At 48.2% G+C, this 25,422-nt stretch overlaps 3 protein-coding genes across 3 annotated transcripts; 1 reads left to right on the plus strand and 2 right to left on the minus strand.

The window, feature by feature from the left end:
• Window positions 1–1,617: 1,617 nt before the first annotated feature.
• Window positions 1,618–11,818, plus strand: MTFR1L (mitochondrial fission regulator 1 like). The gene is made up of 6 exons (XM_016216394.2): window positions 1,618–2,339; window positions 2,876–2,980; window positions 6,578–6,687; window positions 6,902–7,113; window positions 8,313–8,634; window positions 10,821–11,818. The coding sequence occupies exons 1-6, from the start codon at window positions 2,316–2,318 to the stop codon at window positions 10,924–10,926; spliced, it is 879 nt and encodes a 292-aa protein (XP_016071880.1). The 5' UTR covers window positions 1,618–2,315; the 3' UTR covers window positions 10,927–11,818.
• Window positions 11,819–12,648: 830 nt separating this feature from the next.
• On the minus strand, window positions 12,649–17,304 carry AUNIP (aurora kinase A and ninein interacting protein). Its single transcript, XM_016216406.2, has 3 exons — window positions 17,138–17,304; window positions 15,314–15,452; window positions 12,649–14,004 (listed from the first exon to the last, which is right to left on the minus strand). The coding sequence occupies exons 1-3, from the start codon at window positions 17,219–17,221 to the stop codon at window positions 13,151–13,153; spliced, it is 1,077 nt and encodes a 358-aa protein (XP_016071892.1). The 5' UTR covers window positions 17,222–17,304; the 3' UTR covers window positions 12,649–13,150.
• Window positions 17,305–19,425: 2,121 nt separating this feature from the next.
• PAQR7 (progestin and adipoQ receptor family member 7) lies at window positions 19,426–25,009 on the minus strand. The gene is made up of 2 exons (XM_016219490.2): window positions 24,407–25,009; window positions 19,426–20,498 (listed from the first exon to the last, which is right to left on the minus strand). The coding sequence occupies exon 2, from the start codon at window positions 20,475–20,477 to the stop codon at window positions 19,434–19,436; it is 1,044 nt and encodes a 347-aa protein (XP_016074976.2). The 5' UTR covers window positions 20,478–20,498; window positions 24,407–25,009; the 3' UTR covers window positions 19,426–19,433.
• Between the last annotated feature and the right edge of the window lie 413 nt (window positions 25,010–25,422).

A 25,422-nucleotide genomic window follows, 5' to 3' on the forward strand; every position in this document is an offset into this window, starting at 1 on the left:
CAGTGCAAAATGAAAATGCAGGGCCCCTTGTTTAAATATATATATATATGAATTTCAAGAGGACAACAGCAGAACATTAAAACAAGTACGGAGTCCTGACCTGAGGCCCTGTGTGACTGGCCTGTGCCCAGCAGCTGGAACTTGCAGGATTTGAGACCAAAAAGCTGCAACCTGGGTGCCAGGCCCAGCCGGTGCTGAGGTCAGCGGGATGCATGTGATCCAGGCCTGGATGCCGAGGAGACCAGGACTGGGTTGGGTGAGTGGGCCTGGAAAGAATGTGGGAATGTGGGTGGTTCTTTCCAGTGCCTCTGGAATCTACCCTACCCAAGTCACTGAAAATACTGTGTGTGTGTGTGTGTGTGTGTAACATATCGGCTAAAGCGGGAGAAAGCTACAAAGCGCTGGAGGGCAGGAGTCAGAGAGGCCCGTTCTTGCTGGAGAGAAGGTTGCAGAGGGTCGTGGCTGGTGAGTATGAGCTGTGAAGGGGGTCAGGGCGATAAGGAAGGCAAGCTCTGTGGCCGAAGGACCTGAAATGTCGGGGTGGGGACAGTAGACAGTTTTGGGGCCGAGCAGCGACTTAGTCAGACCTCCGATTCCAAAGGTCCTTCGGCACTGAGAGCAACAAAGAGACAGAGACCAGAGAGGGGTTTGCGACCAGTCAGCTCTCAGGCCTCTGGAAGCCCCGTCCATTTCCCCGCAGGGCTCGGACAGGAGGGGGTGTGGTCTCGGGGGATGGGCGTGGCCCCCCTCGGAGTGCTCACGTGAGACCGCTCCCCGCCCCGCCCAGGCAGAACCGGCGCTCGCGGGGCCGCTTTCTGACGGCGCGCGGGGCGCGGCTCCGTGCGCAGCCGCAGAGGATCGCTTCCGGAGGCGGGCCAGCGGAAGTGAGGGCGGTTGAGGCTGGGCGGCCCGCTGTAGTAGGAGGGGCCGTGAGGTGAGTGAGCCCAGGAGCCCGAGACTGAGGTGAGAGACTAGGTCCGAGTGCCGCCCGGGAGGAGGGAGCGCGGCCTAGTGCCTGGCGCTGTGCGGGGTTCGCGGCTCCTGTTGCCGCGCCAGTTCTCGCGGGAGCCGGTCGCTGTCGGCCTCCTTTGGCAAGGGGGGAAACTGAGTCCGCAAGGAGTAACTGCTCAGCCGAGTCACCCAGCTTCGGTGGCCGAGCTACACGGAGGCTTCTCGTTTCGGCCGCGGTCCTCGGCCGGCCGCGCCGCCTCTGCCACCTCCTCGCTCCTTTGGGGCCTGTCCCCGGGCCTGTGGGTCCAGGGACCGCCGGGCCGGCGGCGAGAACTTGGCCGACCTTGGCCCTGTCGGGTCGGGCTGTTGCGGGGGAGGGGAGGCGTGGCCCGGGCAAGGTCCCCGCAGCGGCTCCGGGCGCCGCTGTCCGCTTAGCGAAGTTCCGCTAAGCGCGGCGGTCTCCGTGGGGCGCCCGGGACCCAGCGGTGATGAGACCAGGCCCCGCGCTGCCCGTCTCCCGCGGGAGACCTTGTGTGAACGTGACAGCGGCCTCGAGAGGGGCTGTGCGAGCGCAGGGTGGTAAGAACCAACCAGCGCTGCCGGGGAACGGGGACGACGTTCTTCTAGCCAGTGACACTGTGAAGGGGGGGGAGGGCGTGAAGGCTCAGGCGGGGCTCGTTCGTTCCTTAATTGAAAAAATGTTTACGTGTGTACTGGGGCCCGGGCAGGACTGTGCTGTGCCTGGGGAAGTCCCTGCCCTTGGGACAAGTGGCGAACAATGGAGGAAATACAGGATGCTGTGGGCTGAACAGTAAAGGACCTGACTGTCAGGGAGGGGGAAGTGATGCTTGAGCGGAGCTTGGAAGAATTATTATTGAGAATGAGCTTTGGGTGGCACCAGCCGGGCTTTTACATCTCGTCTTCAAGAATGAATGCAGGGCTTGGTGATACCTATAGTTTGCCTTTCCCATGAACTTTTTAAACTACCAAGAGGTTCTAGTTCATCTTTAGAAGTTTTGCCTCTGGAACCCAAGGGCCCAGGTGGGCTCCCAGGGTTGTCTGAGCTCCTGCAACAGGTCTGGAACAGAACCTTTAAGGGTCTGGATTTGGAAGAGCCATTGGTGGGTGAGGGCAGCCTCTTGGGCTGGTTTTCTCCCCTGTGAAATATAAGAGAAGCCTTGGTTAGTCCCTGCTCTGCAGGGCCTGGTTTTGTGGAGCTTGTGTGGTAGTCCATTGAGTCCCCACTCTGAGGGTGGTTTCACAGGAAGGGAACGCTGGTGTTTCATAAGATGGCCTGATATGAAGGAATCACGCCTCCCGCCTCCCCAAGCTGCCTTGTCCTTCAAGTGCAGAAGCCAGTTGAAATGTCAGGAATGGAAGCCAATGTGGTAAGGGGCACTCCCAGGGTAATGGTGTGGTGGGGAAGGCTGGGCACTCCCAGGGCAATGGTATGGTGGGGAAGGCCGGGCACGGGCCTGCTGAAATGGAGACTCTCCAGGTAATCCTTCCTTTCCCTTGGAGGTCTGGAACTGGAGGGAGGCTATCCTTCCACTCACTCCCCCAGGCAGAACCAACTATGATCTGGGGGCAGTTAAAGAGTCCATGTGTTTCTGCCTTTCTGTGCAGAGGGAAGGGAGGGAAGCCTGGATGATCCCCAACCCAGCTAATTCCTCAGCCCTTTACTGGACCCTCCCAGCATTGACTGTGCCTTGGCAGCAGCAGGTATCCCTTAACTGGCTTGCCAAGGCGAAGGCTAACAATTGGAAAACCTGCCCTCAACTTATAACTAAGACTGGACTTACACCCCCAGGGTGCCCTGTCCCTGGGATTGAGGAATCCAGTCTCCCTGGTTAAGGGGAGTTGAGGACAGGGACAATGCTTGAACTCATCTCTGAGGTTGCGGCTGTCCCTCTTTCTGCTCTAGACCATCCCAATCTGGCAAAACAAACCACATGGGGCTGCTCGCAGTGTAGTGAGAAGAATTGGGACCAACCTGCCCCTGAAGCCATGTCCTCGAGCATCCTTTGAGGTGAGTGCACTGGAAAGTCAGGGAGAATAGAGGCTCAGAGAGTATGGAAGGATGATGCTGCTCTGTGCCCCAGACTCCTGGTCTTTTTTCTTTTTTTTTCCAATTTGTAAGTGCTTGTTAAGGGATCCTGGTCACTGTGCCTTCCTGATTGCACATAGACCTATGACCACAACAGCCAGGTTTCCAATTTGCACATAAATTCATAATTTTACATGTTTGATACCTCTGCTAAGTGACTCAGATTTCATCAGACTCTAGCAGCTCAGTTTCTCAGAGCGGGCCAAAGGCCCTTACTGAGCCACATCACCAGACTAGCCATGTCTGTGCTCTGAGGTGTTTGCCTACAACGCTGGCAGATCCCCACGTGGGACATTGGAGTGCTGTGTGTGACTCAGACTTGAACTCTGCTTTTCTTTACTAGCGCTAAGATTTGGCCACTTAGCCACCTATTTTTAGTTTCCCTGAGGCCCAGCCTCTTTCTGGGCAAGTCTGGCCATTCCTTTACTGGGCTACTTCAGTCTTACCTCTGTGTCTATGGGGCCTTTAGCACCCACTGGGCAGTAGAGCTTCTTGCGTAGCCAATGTCTCTGAGACCCCTTTCTGCAATGGAAAACCAAGTAGCATTTATTAGTCCCAGCTGCCTCCCTCTAAGAACTAATGGTTAAGTACAGCTTCAGGCTACATGCTTAAGGTGTGTGTGTCTGGGGAGCTGAGACACAAAAGAAACACTTCCAACTTTCTGCCTACACAGAGGAGGCAGAAATATATGCCCGAAAAGATATGGGCCCAGGTGGCTACAGAAATGAAGGAGATGGCCATAGTCAGTTTGGCTCAGTAATTCTGCCCAAGGGCACATATCTCGGTTGCAGGCTCAATCCCTGGCCTTGATCAGGGCGTGTGTGGGAGGCAACCAATAGATGTGTCTCTCTCTCACATCGATGTTTCTCTCTCTCCCTTCCACTCTCTGAAAAGCAATGGAAGAATTAAAAAAAAAAAAAAAAGGAGATGAATATTAGATGTTAGCCTGTGAAGTCTGTCCGGAGTCAGAAGTGGTGTCGGGGTTGGTATTGAGAATCAGGAATGGGGTTGGAAGGTTGTGTGCATTGGGGGGTAAAGGGAGAGCTGTCTCATGACCCAAATTATCCAGAATTGCCTAAAGGGCACGAGTGGGCTGTGGCCCTAACTGTCTCAAGCATCAGAAACGAGGGAAGCACAGCTAGGAGTATAGGGGACTCAGTAGAAGTTGCTCTGACACTTGGTTATAATCTCTCCAGTCCTTTGGCCAGATGTTGCTGGGCAGAGCTAATCAGGGGCACAGGTTCCCACATAGGAGTATGTGTGAATAGTACAGGCATACCTCAGAGATGTTGCAGGTTTAGTTCCAGACCACCACAAAAAAGCAAGTATCACAATAAAGCAGGTTGTAATCCTTTTTACTCATGGAGGGCCTTGCCTTCAATTTGTAAAAATACATCTGTGAAGCACAATAAAGCAAGGTATGCCTGTATCAGTAATACCAGCTAACATTTACCGAGCACATACTATATGCTAGGTGCTGTGCTGAGTACTTTGTTAACTCATTTTATTGCCAATAGCAGAGTGCTTTAACTAATCCAGGAAAGCTTCCCTAAATGGCCCACCTTAGCAGCAGCTCCTGGGTCAGTGAAAGATCACTTCACTCCTGTGAGACCCAGGTTCCCTATCTAAAAGCAAAAGCCATCAATTCCTGAGCCACCAACCAAACAATTGGTAGCAGGAACAACTGAATTTAACCCATGTATAGGTCGATTTTTGAGAAATTATCCCTGAATTTCTGTTGTAAATTACCTTGAATATTATTTAAGGAAATCTTGACTTATTTTTTAAATTTACCTATATAAAAATATTGAATTATGGGAAATAAAGAGAAAAGAACCTGGCCGGGGTGGCTCAGTTGGTTGGAGCATCGTCTGGTATACCAAAAAGGTTGTGGGTTCAGTCCCCTGTCGGGGTGCCTATGGGAGGCAACTCTCTCCCTCTCTTCCCCCCCTAAAATCAATCAACATATCCTTGGGTGAGGATTAAGGAAAAAAGAAGGAAAATTACCTATAATCACATAGTCATGACACAGTAACTATTGTTGTTCTGGTGTAGTTCTTTTTCTAGATGTATTTTTTTTGTATTCACACTCAACATGATTGAATCCTCCTAATTTTTCATTTAATTTTAACATAGTGTCAGCCTCTCTGTTCCCTGGTTGTTCATTTGGGTTGAAGGGCTATTTTAAGGAATCCTACTATATTCCTTTTGTATAATTAATCATGTCTTTTTATTCAAGTCTGAATATTCAGATTATCAAGTTGGTTTAAAACAATGTTGCTGTTAATAATGTAAATCCCAATTCACTACAGAGGTGTGGTAAAGAGCTAGCCAGAGGAAACTTCCTGTTGGTGTAACAGATTGATATCCTTGCACCTGTATTCTCACAACCAGAGGGCAAGACACTCCTAAGACAGTAACCATCTCTGTTAAAAGGTAACTCTGGTTGGTCCCACTGAAAACCCCTTTTTCTTTAAAAGGCCAGATAATAAACATTTAGGCTGTGGGCTGTAACAGTGTTACTACTTACTTTTGCAGTTATAGCTTAAAAACCACCACAGACAACACAAACAAATTGGTGGGCCCTTGCTGGTGTGACTCAGTTGGTTGAGTGTTGTCCCAAGCACCAAGAGGTCGCTGGTGGGATTCCCATCGGGGCACATACCCAGATTTCAGGCTTAATCCCCGGTAGGGGGCTTGCAGGAGGCAGCCAATCGATGTTTCTCTCTCATTGATGTTTCCTTCTCCCTTCTCATCTCTAAAATAGATAAAAGACATATTCATAAAAAAAACACACAAATTGGTGGGATTTTTTTTCAAATAAAACTTTATTAAAACAGGGCCCATCCCTCCTCTAGGCCACCCTGTTTTGCTTGAAAGATACAACAGTCTCATAACTGGGCTGTTCACCCTCCTATCTGTGTTCCACACAGCAGTAGAGTAATCTTTTAAAACCTAAAGTCTAGCCTGGCCAGCATGGCTCAGCGGTTGAGCATCGACCTAGGATCCAGGAGATGGCAGTAGGATCCAGGAGTTGGCAGTGGATGGCACATGCCCAGGTTGCAAGCCTGATCCCCCCAGTAGGTGGCATGCGGGAGGCAGCCGATCAGTGACTCGTCATTGATGTGTCTCTCTCTCCCTCTCCCTTCCTCTCTGAAATCAATAGACATATTTTTAAAAATTTAAAAATAATAAATAATAAAACCTAAAGTCTAATTCTTACTTAAAATCTTCCAGTAGCTTATTATTGGTCTTTGAGTCAAAGCTCCTAATTCACTTTCCAATCTCTTGCAACCCCCTCACCCCCATCCTCTGTTTGAGCCATGCTGAACTATTTGTAATCCCACAAACTCTCGCTTCTGGCCTCTTATTCAAGCTGTCTCCAACCTGGAACCCAACCTTCTCCTCTAGGAAGCCTTCCTGACACCCAGTACTGGATTAGATGCCCCTCCTCTGTATTTTGTGCAGTCTGGTTGTTTCATCATGATATGTTTGCTGATGAATTTTGCTTCCATATAGACCCTGCCCAACATCTCTGATCTGTGTCTGAGGGATGTGCCCCCAGTCCCTACTCTGGCTGACATCGCCTGGATTGCTGCAGATGAAGAGGAGACATATGCCCGGGTCAGGTAGCTGAGGCAGTAGCCGGTCTGCTGGGGAATGGGGCGCTTCTTCCCAGGTGAAGTGGCAGGCAGCAGGGGGAGTGCCTGTGAGAGGCTGAGCGCAATAGGAATGAGATCTCTGTCTCAGAATGGAAGCAAAGCCTGGCTGTTAATCTTGTAGGGATTTTAGAAGGGGTGAGTAGCCAGCTGACTCTAATATACCTGTCTTTCCCCGGTCCAGGAGTGATACACGCCCCCTGAGGCACACCTGGAAGCCCAGCCCTCTGATTGTCATGCAGCGAAATGCCTCAGTGCCCAACCTGCGTGGGTCCGAGGAGAGGCTCCTGGCCTTGAAGAAGCCAGCCCTGCCAGCCCTGAGCCGTACCACAGAGCTGCAGGATGAGCTGAGCCACCTGCGCAGCCAGATTGCTAAGATAGTGGCAGCTGATACAGGTAGGAGCCTCTGAGTCAGAGCCAGAATATAGTAGGCTGTTCCTTCCCCCTGGCTTTTGGACAGGATAGTGGTAAAGAAAATGATGATCCCTGGTTCAAGGGGACTTGGGCCCAGGACTCTGGGGCTGCTCTGAGGCTTGGCTAGCCTGAAGTACTTCTTGGATGGCTTGTCAGTTATTTTGAGCTGACTGGTTTGGTCAGGAACAAGAGCTTCACTTAACCTGTGACCCCAAGCAGGTTCTCTCCCTTGGCCACAAAACTAACACCCTCTGCCAAGTGTCTCTAAGAACATGTCTTCCATGAGCCCTCAGCAGTTTTTCCTTTTCAACCTAAGAAATAAACATTCCCTTTAAACACCTGTCTCCGCTCCTTGTCCTGTCTACCAGGGACCACCTCTCCGCCCCTCCACCTTTCTGTGTGCAGTTAAGGCAGAACACCGGGAAAGGCTGGGAGTCTGCCTTCACCAGTAGCACAAAATACCATCAGGTGGATCTCTCCAAGCTCGTTTATTTATCCTCATATTCCTCCCGTCCACATTTTGCTCCTAGTTGAGCTCAGTCAGTTCCCAAACCTTATCAGTTGGTAGAACACATGAAAATTATGCTCTTTGAAATCTTCATGTATTTAATTCCCTTGTATGACAGTTTTATAAAGGAACTGCATTTATTGGCTACTTTTTTGTCATCTAAGAGACAGGCTAAAGTAGTTTATGAAAAACTAGAGTGCTTCTTAGAAACTTAGTAATTGAGGAAGTTCATTAAAATTTGGGAAAGTAGGACCATCGCCATTGCTTTTGCTGCAGGATGCTTCTTCCAGTCAGACAGCATTCAAAGGAGGGTCGTCAAGAGCACGAGCTCAGTTAGAGAAAAGGACAGATTCTGGCCTTGTTTCCGTCTGCACAGGGCTGCTGTTCCAGAGCTCACTGCAGAATGAGAGCTTTTAGGAGCCAAGGCCTTTATGGGTGGGGTGGGAAGTGTTCTGCCCCCCTGGACTGCAGTGCTTCTGCATCTTCTTGAGGTCCTGAGGGAAGGAAGGGTAGTGGAAAAACCTTCCACTGGCTTAGATACCACCCTGGGCTTTCGGGATGTCATGGTGTCAGACCAGTGAGAGAATGTTGGTAGGCAGTGCTTGTGAGGAGAAGATATTACTGCTGTATTCTGGCCCCAATGTCCATCCATGCCTATTGTTTTCTCTTTCAGCTTCGGCTTCATTAACGCCAGATTTCTTATCTCCAGGAAGTTCAAATGTCTCTTCTCCCTTACCTTGTTTTGGATCCTCATTCCACTCTACAACTTCCTTTGTCATTAGTGACATCACCGAGGAGACCGAGGTAGAGGTCCCCGAGCTTCCATCAGTCCCCCTGCTTTGTTCTGCCAGCCCTGAATGTTGCAAACCAGAACACAAAGCTACCTGCAGCTCGTCTGAAGAAGATGACTGCGTCTCTCTGTCCAAGGCCAGCAGCTTTGCAGATATGATGGGGATCCTGAAGGACTTTCACCGGATGAAACAGAGCCAAGATCTGTAAGTATATGATAAGGAGCTCTGGTGGTCTAGTTACTATTTAAGTCACCTGTGGCCAGTGATCTACTAGAGGTACTTACATAGCAAGTCCTCAGTAATAGCCATGTGTTCACTTTATTCACAAACCTTGCTACCTGCTTGCTAATTACTGGGGCCCCAGTTTGAGGAAAGAACATTTTACATTTGGTTGGAGTGATCTAACTCAACCGTTAAGAGTGGTAGGGTCCGGCCGGGCATGGCTCAGCGGTTGAGCATCAACCTAGGATCCAGGCGATCTGGGTTTGATTCCCGGTCAGGGCTCATGCCCTGGTTGCGGGCTCGATGCCCAGTCTAGGGCATGCAGGAGGCAGCTGATCAGTGACTCTCTCATCATTGATGTTTCTCTCTCTCTCTCTCTTCCTCTCCTTTCCTCTCTCTGAAATCAATAAAGATATATTTAAAAAAAAAAAAAAAAGTGGTAGGAATTTTGCAGGCTGCTTCTAACCCTGCTTCTGTCCCCCAGGGGCTTTACCACTTCCATTCTCATTCTGCTAGTAAGTGTTCCCATGCCCACCCTTCAAAGTTGGGTAGCATGATAATTTTAGTAGCTCAGATTGGTAGAGTTTTTTGGTGGAAGAATTTCATAAAGTTGGGAGTTTCTGCTTTGAAATTCAGTGGTCTGTTATGGAAACTAACCCTGCAATTTCAGAGATTTGAGAACAGGCTTTTTTGAGACTCATAGGAAGTTCCTAAACCTGGCTGCCCATTGGAATTTTTCATGTTTGTTCAAAATACACCTTACACGTACTAAATCCAAACCCGCAGAGTGGAGCTCTAGGTGTTTGGTGGGAGTAGGTCAGGGCACCTGTGTGGGACATACTAGAGGAGCTTGTTTGCAGGTTCCTGGGCGAGAGGCCAGGATGTGCAGCTGTATTGTTAGTGTAGATTTAAAGCTCTTGTGGGAGATGAGGGCTCTCTCCCGAGTTGAAGTTCCTGTTGAAGGGAAGGTTACTCACCTGTGCAAGGACCCCTTTCTGTGACCCATTTCTGTCTGAAAACCAGACAAGGCTGTGACTCCCTTATTGCTTCCTGGTAGGCCGTCCTTTAGTGAAGTCACTTTCACCTTCCTTTCTGGCCCTAGCCAAGTTAATCTTGGTCATTCCCCCAGGTCTTTGGTCTCCTGCATTCCCAAATTCAGCTGCTGTTTTGGGGCTACCCCAAGTCCTTCTCTTCTGGTCAGTGTTTCATAGACTCTCAAGCTTTCTTTTACTTGCCTCTTGCCCCGTATTAGATCTAAGGCCTTCCTCCCACTTGTGTCCTGGGATCTTTTGTCCGTTGTTAATAGGAGATGGGCCAATGACTAAGGATGTGAAAGTAGCCCCACCAGCAAAGGGGCAGAAATGTGACAGACTGAAGGCAATTACTCTTGTTTTTGCTTTCAAGGTGTAATAATCATTCTTGATCCTTACATCTAGCCTAATGACTAGTAAAACACCTTCATGAGGATGTATGGATATGAATGTAAGTTCACTAGGATTTCAAGCAACTATTTTCCAGATATCTAGGACATGCCTTTATGATGTATCAGGTCACTTGAACCTACACCAATCTGGAGTTGGTTTTGTTCCCACAGGTCCCTTATGATGTGAATATCTTACTATTAATTCTAGATGTCATTTTTAAAAAAATCTCACAGCCCCCTTGATGGGGAGACAGAATAGTAGGAAATCTTCCAAACACCTTTTCCCTGGAACTAATAAAGATCAGAATGGCCAAGAGTTATTAGTCACTTCCCCTGCTGATCTGGGGAAAAGTTACTAAGAAAAGATAGCACCAAAGGTGGGAGCAGAAGCTTAGCCACTACAGCCAATTCTAATGAGATAATCGTCCCTTAACTTTGCCCACATTTCATAGCCATCTCAGGAAATAGTAAAGCATTCTAGTTAAATGAGATCTACAACCAGCTAGCTTGGTTTTGAACTCTGGATTCACCACTTACTGGCTTAGTAATTTGGGGGAAATTGTATAACCTTTCTGTGCTTCAGTTTCCTTGTTTGTAAAAGAGAGTTGTAGTAGCACCTACCTTCCAAGATTGTTGTGAGGATTACATGAGATCAAATTCAAACACATGGAATACTGCCCGAGACAGAGTAAGTACTCAATAAATTATTAAATTATTAATAATTAAACTATTATTGTGTTTCTAGGAACCGGAGTTTATTGAAGGAGGAGGACCCTGCCGTCCTTATCTCTGAGGTCCTAAGAAGGAAGTTTGCTCTGAAGGAAGAAGATATCAGTAGGAAAGGAAACTGACAGCACTCAGCTCTGCACACTCAGTCTCATGCTCCTGGAATTCCTTCAGTAGCTGCCTTTCTCACTGCAGATGTTTCTGCCTCTCCGTTAGTTTTCTGCAACAGTCTTGCCGAAAGCTGGAGCTTGGACTGAAAGAAGAGCTGGATTATATGTTTCACATACTTCAAACCTTAGCAGAAGCTAAGGCCCAATTTGAGCTGAGGCACTTGTTACAGGTAAATGTATAGATCGGAATGTTTCAGTCTAAAGGCTGAGCTATAAGTTTCTGGTTTTTCCTTGCCCTTGTGTGAAAATTGGTCCTGAATGAGTTAATTCACTGCATAGACCCCATAACTGGTCTCACAGGACACTTTGTGCCCAGCTGTCACTCTCAGCAGCTTCCTTGCAGCAGAGCAGAGCTGAGGGAGCTATCAGTGTTTATGTACATGTTCACAGGGCAGGAAAAATCCTATGCTGCTCCATCACAAACCAACACCAATGCCCAGCAATCACCCTCTCCTGTGTCCAACACCTAGATGTAGAGGTCAGGCCTCTGGACCAGCTGACATTTGGGCTGCATCTAGGAGGCCTGGGCTGTTTTTTTCTTAAATTTATTTTGTAATACTGTACAACCACATCTACCCTCCAAGGCCCTGGGGCCTCATTGGTTCCACTGATTGAACTTTTGCTCTTCCATGGACTTTAGTTTAAGCCCAGTAGGAAAGAGAAATCAGGAGGGGAAAGAAAATACCATCTTTCTTCCAGGCCCTTGACTGCTTCTTTGCATTGGGCCAAGGTTTGTACCCACACCATGCATGACTCAGACACCCTCAGGTCCCTTTCTCTGCAGTATGTATCCTGTGTGTTTGGGTTGAAGCACTACCTGACATTAAAAGAAGGATTTGGCAAGATACTGCATTTGCTGTGTCCATCTCTGAGTTAAAATCACCTAGTATCCCCCATGGGTACAGTTTTATAGTATATGAGCTTTCATTAATAGGCTCCTGGCTTCCCCCCATTCCTTTTAACGTCCTGCCTTTATAAAAGAAAACATCCTGCCCTAGCCAGTTTGGTGCAATGATTAGAGTGTCGGCCCTCGGACTAAAGGGTCCCAGGTCTGATTCTGGCCAAGGGCACGTACCTCGGCTGCAGGCCCAATCCTGGGCCCCGGCCAGGGCATGTGCAGGAGGCAACGAATTGATGTGTCTCTCTCACATCAATGTTTCTCTCTCCCTCCCCCTTCCACTCTCTCTGAAAAGCAATGGAAAAAATATCCTCAGGTGAGGAGTTTAAAAAAAAGAAAGCTTCCCTGAAAAGCTCTTGTACCTTTTTGTAGAGATATGGCCCTAAGCTCTTAAAGCAGTTCTATCTTATAACTTGGAAGCTTGCCCCTAGGAGTCTCTTAGGTACCACACCTGTATCACGGAAAACTGCTACCTGGTGGATAAAGTCTTGGGTAGAACAAAGGTCAAATTAGACTCCTGCTCAGATCAGACCCGGGCAGTGACAGCATCTAATATTAAAATGTTGCTTTTTAAAAAATAAAACTGGTAATGTTTTAATTACCATCAGAGCCAGTTTTGTAAACAGTCATTTATTTGGACTCAGTTTTACAAAGGGAGTTCTCTCCCACTTTGTAGAAGAGTGATATAGTCACATCCAGATTGTTATATAGCTCAGGAATTTTAAGGGAGAGATGTTTAAACAGAGAAGTTCAAAATGCTGTAAAGTCGCCATAAAAATAATAAATAAAACTGCCATCATTCTACCTTCCTCTTCTCTATCTGGATCCCTGCCCCTGTTTCCACTCAAAATAGTGTCAGGAATTAGTGGTCCCAAGCTTAGGTTGAGTAAGTATGATTACAACCAGAGATTAAAAGTATACACTATAAAAAGCAATATCCCAGTTAGGCAAATGAAAGGGCAAAGAAGTGGCTCAGTGCAGCTGAGTAAGGCCCTTTAGTGGAGGGATGAATACCCCTCCCCTGTCTCCTCAGTGCTCACCAGATTCATACAGGGAATGCACCAGCCACCTTTTCTTCAGGGAAAGGCATGATGCCAACCATATTGTCTCAATAAATGTCACTACCTGCTTTATTTACACAAAGAAAATGTTCAACAACAATAACGGCTTCATCCCATACCTACCCCTTACCCAAACTACTCCCCACCAACCTCTCCCCAAGATATTTTCCTATACCTGGCATTTCAAAAAGTATTTTTAAAACCAAACCCTCAAAGACATTTAGATTTGGTGCCTGATAACTTGATTACCTTCAGAGTCCTGGGTAAAGAGCAAATCAGGCTGCAAATTTAACAGAGTGGGCCTATCCTGGCACTGAGCCCAAAGGCTGTTAGGAAACTGCCCTAAGCCCTGGTTCCGGTTGTTGGTTACCTCTCGGAGAGGAGCTCTAGAGTTGTGAGCAATGACCCGCTGGCCCTGAGAATCCTCAGTGAAAAGCTGACTCCAGGAGTCCCTGTCATTCTTTTCGCTGTCCCAGGAAACCACAGGAACAGGACAAGAACTTTGTTTCACTGCTTCTGTGTTCTCTCCACTCCAGGACTCCCTGTATGTTTGAAAGAGGTCAGGGGCATGCCTATTTTCTTTGGCAGACATCTTTTCCAATTTAGGTTTGTCCAAGGGCTGATGGCTCTTGCCCCCTAGTGGTTTACTGCGTCTCTCCATACTTTGACAGTTCTTTTTCTTAGATCCATGAAGCCATTCCTTTTTCCAGGAAGAATCCATCTCTCCCTCCTTTTGGTCCATCAAGCAAGAACTTTCCAAGTCCTGGGTGAAGGAACAAGCTAGTGACTCTTGACTCTCACCAGCACAGACTAAGGTCTCAGGCTGGAACAAAGACAGCACAGTCAAGAATGGGGTTTCCATTCTGTGGTGGCCAGAAGCCTGCACAGACTGAGGAGAAAGTCCAGCTTCCTGGATGTCTGTAGGGGTTGAAGTAGCTAAAGGGGGTGCCACACAATCATCCCCCAAGCCCTGGATCAGATGGTCTAGCTGGGTTGCATCTTTCTTAGAATCTCTGTTGGTCTGACCTTCTATATACGATGAAACGCTCCTTTGATCACCACCATTTGTCTTTCCTAGTAAAACAGACATGAACAAATATTATTCTGCAGGAAAACTCTGCGCTGAGCAGGATTTAGCTGGCGTTTTCAGAAATCAGTATCAGCTACTATCACTACTTTGTACAGGGGTCTTAGACTCTTCACATACCTTTGTGGCTGAGCTTCCTGCTTTCAATCTCTGTATTCTCGTCTGAATGATCTTTCTAAAACAGATCTTATATATGCCTCTACTCAAATATATAGATGTTTCCCATGACCTACCTAATAAAGTCAAATATGACATATAATCAGACCACAGTCTCCTTTTCCAGCTGAGTTTTCATATATGGGGTTTGAGCTACTGATTTCCTTTCCTTCTCCAAGAATTATACTGCAGAAACTATGTTTTGTGAAAGAGTTCTCAATTTTGCCTAAGAATTCTATAGACTAGAATATACCAGAATTTTTGAATTTGAAATGGAAAGTGTTTTTGGGGGAAAAAGTCTGTCCTTGTTAAAGCAAAAGAGTTTAAGTTTTTGTTTGGAGTATGGAGAGTGCATTTCGACCGTTTATGCAAAGCAATTCTGGGAACCGCACCAAGAGTTGGAGCTCTTTCACCTGGCAGGAACCTTGCTCTGCAAGCCCTAGCCTGCTCTGAATCAGCTGGTCCCCTGAAGTGGGACATGCAAGCAAAGAATCGTCAAAGGATGATGAGACACAAGCCAACTTTATGCCAACTTTTCTAAGAAAAAAACCATTGTTGAACCTTGACTAATTTGAGAAGCTTCATACAAAAATATTATCAATTAATCTTACACAAACTACTCATTGTGACCAATCCAAGACACACCTAACTAAAGGTGGGTTCCCCTATATACCCTCAATCCCAAGTAAACCCTTCTTCACTGCTCTGACAGGGAATACAAATATTTAATATTAGACTGAGCAAAACAGAACCAGAAAAGTTTGTTTGTAAAAGCATGTATACGGCCAGGCGTGGCTCAGCGGTTGAGCATCGACCTAGGATCCAGGCGATCGGGGTTTGATTCCCAGTCAGGGCACATGCCCGGGTTGCAGTGCTCAATCAATGGCTCTCTCATCACTGATGTTTCTATCTCTCTCTCCCCCTCTCCTTTCCTCTCTCTGAAATCAATAAAGATATATTTAAAAAATAAAAATTAAAAAAAAGCATGTATATATTGCTTTTCAAAAGGCAATTTCTTGTTTTATAACCTCTTCTAAGAGGTGAGCTATGCACTGGTGTCTCCACTTATAAATGTTCCAGCATGAAAAAATGAACACACTTCTTTTTGCTCCCTGGGTGTGCCCAGGCAGGTCACCATACCTGGCTGCAAGGTGAAGAAGGAAGCAATGCTGGTCTGCCGAACGCCTGCAGGTGGAGTTCTTTCAGTAAAAGAGATCTTAGCCTTTCTCTCTCCAGGAAAGAGTGTTAGCATTTTGGTGTGTGACTTGATTAAATGTGTCTGAAAATGGGGAGAAAAACAATAGAGACTATTAATATCAAAACATTTGCCAGCCAGGAGAAACTCAATAAACACCAGTGGCCCCATGCTGGACCCTTGGACTCCACTCAGATCCTATTTCCTAGGTAGTTTTTGCTGTATACCATCTTCCACCATTTCCTGCAATACCGGTGGTGTGTTTTTCTCAGGAATCACATTCCAACTATAACCCAATCTTTCTGCTTCCTCATTGAAATCAGGCCAACTAAACAAATAGGATTTGTTAAAAGGATTCCAGGGATGAATTTATAGTTAAGACAATGATTCTATCAGCAGCAGTTGATGAATTTCGATAGTTTTCAGAGTCCCATAGTGGTTAAGAGCATGGCTCCTGCGTCACACAGCTTGGGTTCAAATCAATCCCAATTCTGGCACTGCCATTTAGCTGTATGACCCTCTGCAAGCTGCTTAATCTCTCCGTGTCTCATTCTCATGTGAGAAATGGGGACACATGACATTACCTATCCCACTGGGCAGTTATGAGGATTTGGTGAGTTAATTCACGAAAAATTCTTACACAGTCCCTGCCACTCAATAATAGTTGCATTCAATAATAGAAGGAAAAGCAATGAAACAGCATCAGTCTTACCAAACTTTCATTTCAGGCCCCGTTATACCACACAGCATGAAATGGAAGATGGGCCAGAGAGGTTTTGGAAGTGTCAGCTTTTATAACCTCATCTTTATTTAGTGTGATTTGTTTTTATTTCTATTTGCTTGTTGTGGAATGCCTGAGAAGTAGGGAGAATAGAGTTGTATTCAATTCATTTTGGCTGTAAAAGTCAAGGAAGAAATGGGATTTGCCAATATTCATGCAGCAAGTTAGAAGTAGGCATGAAACCTGAACCCAAATTATTAATTCTAGCCCAAAGCTGACTTCATTTTATTTTTACATCTGGAAACTAAAAAACTTAAGTGGTTAAATGAAAAAAGAAATTCTGGATTTAAAATTCATACTTTGACTTGTGATATTGGTATAGAACTTTCCCTTTTACTGTACAAAACTAGAAAACTGGGTAAGTTAAATGAAACAACTGATTTTAGGCAGTGGATAACAGACAGTGCAGGACTGTGATCCCGGAAAAGGATTTTTGAGAAGGAAAACAAATGAGGTAAGCCCCATGCCCTAGCTTTCTTCTTGGAAGCACTTGCCAGACTGCAATGTATAGAGTACCAGGCAGAGCACCACAGTCTCAATGAATGGAGTAAATTGAGATTAGAAGTTGAGGAAACTGAGGTGGCTGGGATTTTCCAGCACAGAGAAAACATTCAGGAATCTACATAGAGATCCCTTCAGGCTGTTACTGAATACTAACCTACACTTTGTTAGATGATACCCAAGAGCCAGAGCTTCCCAGCACTTCGGCTCCGAGTTCCCGACGAGTCTCCCGGACGGAATCGTCAGAGCGCGTTTTCTCTCCGCCCCGCCCCACACCTCGAGGCCTGGGGTCCCAGTCTCTGCGAATCCCCCCCGTCTTCCTTCCGCCCCCACTTTCTCTCCACCCTCCCCAAACTCCACTCCCTCTCGCCTTTGAATTCCCGAAGCTCTTCCTTTCTCAGTCCCCGACTTTACCTTCATCACCTCCGGGTCCCCCCCAAACCGCCCCTAACCCCTCCCCAAACCCCTCACGCTCCCACCGTCCCACCTGCACTTTCCGCCTCTTCAGCGCCGCCGCGTCCAGCCACACGCCGCAGGCCTCCTCCTCCTCCTCGGGGCCTGTTCGCCTCATGGCCGCTGAGGGCACCAAGCGAACCCGACGCGGGGCTAGGGCCCGGCCGCCTCAGGGAACAGCCCCAGCAGCCTCGGCCGACGTTCGTATCTCGCGCCAACTCCGGGGGCGGAGCTACGTCACGGCCGCCCGGCGCACGTACCGCCCCCAGCGTCCGCTCGGGCCCGGACCAAGCTCCGCCCCTTTTCCTAAGCCCCGCCCGACGCTGAACGACGACCCATCCCGTCCTGCGTGAAGCGCTTTTCCCGTTGCCAAGGGCGACGTGTTCTCTCTGCTCTTTTCATTCAAGGGTTGTGTTCCGGGAAATAAGCGTTCGCCGCTCTGCACAGGAACCGTGCATTTTCTTTTTGCCGAGTTAGTTGTGCTTTCTTATTGTAAATATAACCACCCCGGGGCTCAGGGTTTTCCTCGTCTCCGAGAGGAAGGGTGGAGTGGAAGCTCCGATCCGACTCCAAATCCGAGGTCCACACCACCGCCCGAAATGGTGAACATACTCTCGAGTTTATTAATTGTGTAATTCAAAGAAAGAAAATCTAAGCTTAACTACGAAACCACATGGGAGAGGATTTCGAAAATGTTAAGATGAAAACTAAAAACTTGGAGTCAAGAAGTAGCTTTCGGTCCCACCTTCATGGCTTACTGTGTGATTTTGGATTTTAAAGATCAAGTGAAGTGATGTTTGTGAAAGTACTTTGTAAATTCTGAAAGCCTCTCAGAAATGCAAAAATGATGGCATCCCCCTGTCCTTCCATCCCTAACCACAGTCTTTACAGATGTTTTATATATATGTATGTATATATTTCTTAGAAATTTGGGGGGTTTTCTTATCTGTACTTCCTAACTTTCCTTCGCTGTACATATATTGCTTGTGTGCTCTGAAAAAAGCAATATTATTAAAAGTTAACATGTAGCAATACCATGAAAAGTCATAAAATCCTCCTTGACTGAAGGAAAGACCAAAAAATGAAATTTATCAAATTACAAAATGGGATATGTATATTTTTTAAACATTCTTTTAACTTCTAAAAATTACTTAAGAAAACTGCCCTCCACTTCCATGTCTCCCCCCTCCAAAAAAGTTCACACATATAGTGTATAAGGCCCCAATGTCACCTCAGGGAAAGATAAAACAAACAAAACCACACCATGAGAAGGCCCATGGGTCTCCCTGGAACAGGAGACAGAAAACAAAGAGGCAGCTGTTGTCACAGTAACTTTATTGCATCCAGGACATACCAGAGTCCAGGCCACCCCGAGCTCCAGTCCCACTGGACTCCTTCCATACCTCCCGGCCTTTGTACAGGTTTTCCCCTCTACCTGGAATGCCCCTCCTCTTCCCCAGCTGCAAACTCCTATTCACCCTTCCCAACTCAAGACCCCGAGGCCCCAGGCCATACTGATTACCCCCTCCTCAGTGCTTCCCCTGACAGTTCATTCCAATATTAAAGTCTCTGATTCTGCATTGAGCCACATGGGCCCACTCAGTGGCCTGCGTCTGAGCAGAAGCCCTGGGAACACTGAATGGATAACTGAATCGTGGACAAGGGAACCAGGAGAATGACTGAGAACAGAATGCATGGAACAGAGGCCAAAGCTAGGAGGGCTGGGCTCACTGTCCGGGACAGTGACAGAGGTATGGGGCACTCGATGGGATCCAACTGCACCTGGCACAATCTTTACCTTTGGGGACTCTGAAGCTCCAAAGCCCCAGGCGTGGGTTCAAACAATGGTAATATCCTGCACACATTTTGGCCCTGCCCTTTCCCTATCCACCAATGAAATCTGGGTACATGGGAGTTGCTGAGGCCTCCTCTGCCTCTCAGATCAAATCTAACTCTGGCCTAAATTCCACCGCCACCCCCTCCCAGACAATCTGGAAGCCTCAAACCAGAATCCTGGCCCCAGCTGACCCTCCTAGCCTCAACCCGAGTGAGAGGCAATCAGAGGGGGCAAACCAGGGTGGCTGCATCTTCATCTCTTTCTCTCTCTCAAGTCAGGGAGCTAGGGCAGGCCCAGGAGTTGACCCCAGCAGCTCCAAGTCAATCCCTAAATCCAAGCACTAGCCAACACCACCCTTGGCAGCTGAGGCGTACGCACAGAGTCACCGTAATCCAGACACAAACAACTTTACCAGGCCTTGTTCCTATGTGGAGCCAAGCCTGGACCCCTGGGCTCCCACTCTACCTCCCTCCCTACCAGCTGCCACCTCCCTTCACTGGGTCTTCTGATCCAGTTTGCGCCGTACCAGCTGGCTCAGGAGGAACGCGGTGAGGACACTGCTGCCCACGGTAAGCAGGAAGAGGCCGGAGAAGTTGTGGGGCCAGCGGGTATGCAGTGGCTCATATATGGCCCGCCGGGCCTCATAGTCCAGCGCCACAGCCTCCAGCTGAGCCAGTGTGCACAACACCAAGAAGACATGGAAGAGCTGGTGGCCCTGCCCAAAGAGGTGGCAGCTGCCAGGGAACCAGCGCTCAGGCATCAGGGCCGAGAAGAAAGCAGCAGCCAACAGGAAGAAGATGACCTGGCACTTGTGGTAGAGAAGAGCAAGGTCATCCGTGGCAGGGTTGGGGGACACCAGGATGCGGTGTGCCACCGGGCTGATGTCCAGCGCATAGGCGAGCGCCGAGGGCACCTCCTGGCACGTGCGGCCCAGCAGGCCGGGCTTCTGGATGTACTTGTTGTAGCACGAGCCGGTGCAGGAAAGCCAGGCGAGAAAGGCGGCCGTGGGCAGGAAAATGGTCTGCACCTGGGCGTGCCAGGCAGGCTCGATGGCATAGTAGAAGTGTGCCAGGGCACTGCCAAACTGGTACACGGCCACACCCACGTAGTCCAGAAAGAAGAAGCTGTAGTGCCAGAACTCGGACTTGGCCTGCAGGAGGTGAGCCAAGGCACTGAGGAAGAGGTAGGTGAAGGAGGCGAGGACGATGATGAAGAGGGGCAGCGCATGGGGGTCTCCCCAGAAGTCCACGGTGCCCACGAAGACGGCCAGCCGCAGCAGCAGCACCAGGGCCGCCAGCAGGTGGGTCCAGACGTTGACCGCCTCGTTGTGCTGCTGGAACAGCGTGCGGAAGTAGAAGCGCCACGTCTGGTGCAGCGGCCGGTAGCCCACGTAGATGTACGGCTTCCAGAAGAGGCGGGGCACCATGGCCCGGTCCACCGTGAACACAGGCTCTGGCTGCGCCGGCCGAGGCTCCTGGGGGACCTGCCACAAACTGGGCAGGAGGTGGCCAAGCTTCTGGGCCACCATGGTGGCCATGGCTGTGGGCTGGGGAGGGAGCTGGGGGACGGAGCAGAGCAAAGTCAGGGGCTGGTGGCCTTCCCCCCTCGCCCCCATGCCCTCCTCCCTGCCCCCTTATCCCCACACTGACTTTCAGAAGAAAGGAGTCGTCCCGGGGGAAAGCTTAGCTCTGACTCATGACTGTCCTGCTCCCTGATGTATCCCAAACGCCTAGAACACTGCCTGGCACATAACAGGTGCTCAATATTTGTTTGAGGAATGCATTAATTAATAAGGTTCAATACCTCAGCCATTTCTTTTCTAGTCCAAGGGCCACACAGCAGCCCCCATTGTTTTCTCCTGTGTTTACGCCGCCATCAGTGCTCACCTGGTGGTGACAATGACCTTGCTAACAGACCAGCTGCCTCTATCTTTAGCCCCTTCAGTCTCCCACTGACCCTTCATTACCTTACATGATCTAGCCCCTGCTACCTTTTCTAGCCTTACTGCTCAACCACAATGCATTCAAATCCAGCCACAGCCTCACCAACCCCCTGGGCCTGTTTCACATATCTATATCTTTGCATAAGCTGTTCCCTCCACCCAAAACATTTTCCTCATCTTGCCTATCTGGCAAACTTACATTCATCCCTCAAAACCCATTTCTTCTGTGATATTTTCCCTGGCCCCTTGAACCTTGAATGATGACCTCTCTAGTTGAGTTCCTACCATCAGATACATGTCCTTTGACCATACAACACTTCTCATGGGCATTAAAATTGTTACTGTGAGCTCATTGAGGGTAGGCAGTTTGTCTTACTATTTTGTGAACCCCTGATGCTTAGCAGGTGGCTGACACTCAATGTTTGCTGAGTCAAAAAACAGCAGCATCCTGATAATACTTCATACCCTTCAAGGCCCAACTAAAAAAGCCACTTTTTTGCTGAAAGTCCCCAGGAATAACTGATCCTTATAAAAAGAGCCCTTTCCCTCAGCCATATCCCCCACTCAGGAGTTCCCTCCTCCAGCCCTTCCACCCCAGCCATGGTTGCCAATTCCAAAAAAATCAAATATAACCCCTCACCCCAGCATTCAAGGCTTCATGACCTGCTCCCACCCTCATTTTCCACCTAACACAAATGTCACACCCTATACCAACTGCCTTTCCCTACATAAGCTGCCACCTCCAGGGGCCCTCCTTACTGCACCCACCCACTTTCCCCTGTGGGAAGCTTATAATGGGTTATACAATTTAGCATTTACAATTCATTCATCCATTCACTTAGCAAACTCTGAGCTCCTCTTCTGCCTCAGGTCCTGTGCTGGATCCAGGGAGGGCAGAGTGGAAAAGTGAGCACTGCCCTCAGGAACATCATGATATGGTAGAGGTTTTCCTTTTAGAAAGGAAAACAAATCATAGCGAATACTTATACAGCACTTGCAATGTGCCAGGCACTGTTTTAAGCATTGTGATTGACTCATTTACACTTCCTAATACGCTGTGAAGTTGACACTATCTTTATTCCCATTTTTTGGATAAGGAAACTGAGCCACAGAGAAGTGCCCTACTACCCACCTAGCTGGGAAGCAGCAGAGGTACAATGAAAATTCTGTTTCCAATCTTAACCATTACCCTAAACTGCCCTTTGCAAGATAAGGTAGCAAGTGCCATTAATCACTTTGTAATTATATGCTATAGTTTTTTATAGCATTTGCCTGGTACCAGCTGCTTTATTCAGGCTTATCAATTATTCACCGTGTCATTCATTAAATCAAATATCTACTGAAAAACTAGCACCTGCCAGACAACTCCCCTCCATCAAATAAATTCCCTCCAACAAGCTTACTGAACTCAGCATCCAGGTTTTCTGTCCATCATTCATCAGATTTTATTACAACTACCTTTGCATCAGATTTTATTACGGCTACTCTTGCGCTGCAAGTGGCAAGGAGACCTGGGCAGGAAAAGTATTCATGTTCTCTGCCACCAGCAGCACCAGGGTCACCCCAAAACCACTCAGTAATTCCCACACGGTCCAAGTAAATGTAAAGAGCTTGCTATGCAAAGGCATCATCAAGACAAGCCCCCAGGCCACACTCTCCTCACCCCCAGCTGGATCTGCGTCTGCAAGCGCCTCCCACATTACACTTCTGGCATCTCTCTGGTCTGTAGCCTTTCCTAGTTCGTGGGGAGGCAGGTGTGAAAGAAGTCATTACTCTACTGCATGAGGGATGCTCGGACAGGGGACTCCAGGACTCTTGCACTTCCTATTCCCCAGAGGGCCTGGCCCAGAGCAGGTTTAGGAAGCAGACCTTACTGAGGGACTAATTAATGGGACCACTTTCATCCAGAGCACAAGAACACCCCGGCCTGCCTTGGTGGTTGGGGAGCCAACATTGGACTTCTCCTCCCCAAGAAACCGAGCTTCAGCCTCAACAGTCTGGCCTCCACCCTTGTCTACAACTTTGTCTTCCCATCTCAGAACCTCAGGGAGCCAAAAAAGGCTTCTGAAAGCATCTCATGCAGCTCCTCTGAGGGAAGAAAAACCCAGTGACAGGAAGGCCTTTTCCAGAATTGCCCAGTCCGATGAGGTTTCAATCCCACCACAAAGACGAGCGAAGGCTAGTTCCTGGGTCTCTGTAATGCATTATGTCAGTCAAATGCTCCATATCCCACTCTTAGAACTTCCCAAGGCATCACAGCATACTAAAGGCTCTGAGAAGTCCTGCAGCAAAGAACCTTGCTTCACTTTGTTATTGAACCTACATTTGCCAAGCTTATGTAACCAAGAATTCCTTTCCCAGTAATAATTATATTATAAAGCCAGCTGATATGTAATAAGTGTTTACAGTGTGCTTACTCTTTACTACTTTGTTGCAATTAATTCTCATAACTAGCCTGTGAGGTAGATATTATTATGCCAACTTTGTTGTTGAGGATAGTGAAATTCAGAGAGGTGGGCTTCTTACCCAAGGTCACCCAGAGACAGAGAGAGAGAGGTGGAGCCAAGAGTGGACCCAGCTCTCTGCAGAGCACATTCTCTTAGCTGCTCTGCTGCTGCCCAGCCCCCTGTCACACCTATCTGCATCCCACAGAACTACTTTGCAAAATACTGGTCTAAAGCAGGCAACCAAATCCTTTCCTGTAAATTACTCTCTTAGGCTTCTAGCAACTGACTCACATCCAGGGACCTCAGTCTCCCCCAGTTAGCAGCTACCCACTGGCTCTGCATCAGTGAAACCCTGGCTCACAGCTACCTTCTCATTCACAGCCTTCCCCCTCTCCCCCAGGAACAGTGGGCCCTAAACACAGAACCCAGAGGCCACATACTGAGATGACAGAGGTCCTGCCATCCTGTTTCCTTTAGACCTCAGCTAGAGACCCCAGTCCATCTGAACAGGTCTATTTTCAGAATTAGTACCCATATCTTGACTCCATGACAAAGGGTCCTGGATTCAAGGGAAAGGAGCAGGGGCAGGGTTTCAGCGCGAGCTGGAAGGATGAGGGTGGGTATCCAGAGGACATCCTCAAGGCAATCTCTGAGTAGTCTGCCCACCAGGCTGCCAGGACCTGCCTATTCCAGGCAGCTTGCCCCAGCCCAGCACAGCTCCATGGCCCCTTTGCACAGCTTACCTAGGGGTTTCTCTAGAGCCTGAGGCTGATGACTTCTGCTGTGGGACTGGGCAAATTAGCCAGATACCACGCACTGGGTGGCACTTTCACAGGTAAGGGTCACTGAGGGCAGGGTTTCCAGGGACTGGAGGTATCTTGTGTGATGTCACCAGAGGGGTGGAGCTAAAAACAACCTCCACTCCTCTCCCCTCCCCCCATGACCGCTCCCACATTGGTCAAATCCAGGCTGAACTCTGCCCTCCTAGCCAGACCTCAGCTGCCAAAGGAAACTCATCATTAACCTCCGCATGAAACATGGGGGAAACCAGAGCCTGGCTGAAAAGCTAGGACTTACCCAAGAGCGCACAGCCAGAGAGGCAAAGTGGGGCTGAGATCAGGTGTCCAGGGCGTGGTTGTTGAATGTCAGGCAACCTTGACTGGCTTGTGTCCTCTATTCAGTGGGAAACAGAATAAAAGGGAGTTAGGAAGAAAAAAGAAAGCAGGTTCTATACAGGCTCATGAAGGAGATGGACTTTAGACTCAGGCAAACCAAGTTTGACTAGATTCCGTAACATACGAGCTCTGTGATCTGAGCCAAGTGATTCACCTTCTCTGATCCTCAGGCCCCTCATGGCATTACAATATTATCTACCTCACAGAGTGCCGGGAAGGTTAAATGTATTAGAACAAACTTTTAGCACAGTTTAGGGACTCAATAAACGACTGCTATTGTTATTATTAATAGTAGTAATTAATTATTAAAAATAGTAGTAGTATTGAAAATATCCCTAGCCTGACAGATTTGCTTGGGATCCTCTAAAAAAACTCAGGCCCAGCCCAGCATGACTCAGCAGTTGAGCATCGACCTAGGATCCAGGCGATCGGGGTTCAATTCCTGGTCAGGACACATGCCTGGGTTGTGGGCTCGATCCTCAGTCGGGTGTGCAGGAGGCAGCCGATCAATGACTCTCATCATTAATGTTTCTATCTCTCTCTCTCCCCCTCTCCCTTCCTCTCTCCGAAATCAATAAAGATATATATAAAATAAAAACAAAACAAAACAAAACAAAAAAAACCCTCAGTCCTCTTTTAGCTCTCAATAGCTAATTCCACTGGATTTGGGGCCTTCAGAAAGTTAACTGTGTCTCTTTAAATATTTACCTTTCTCTGAGGGTACATTTAGTGACCAGGGACATTTGGCTAGATATTGGACCTCTGGGGACACTGACCTTATTAAATAAATTGTTCTCAGCAAAGACCATTCAGAGTAACCCCTCTGGATTCACAGAGCTCTGAAGATTTACACTTGCCCACAGGCCCAAGAGAGGTGGCTGGGAAATGAAACCCCCAAGGGAAAGGTGGTAGCCCCAT

The sequence above is a fragment of the Miniopterus natalensis genome, chromosome 9, assembly GCF_054644295.1.
Source record: "Miniopterus natalensis isolate mMinNat1 chromosome 9, mMinNat1.hap1, whole genome shotgun sequence".
Lineage (NCBI taxonomy): Eukaryota > Metazoa > Chordata > Mammalia > Chiroptera > Miniopteridae > Miniopterus > Miniopterus natalensis.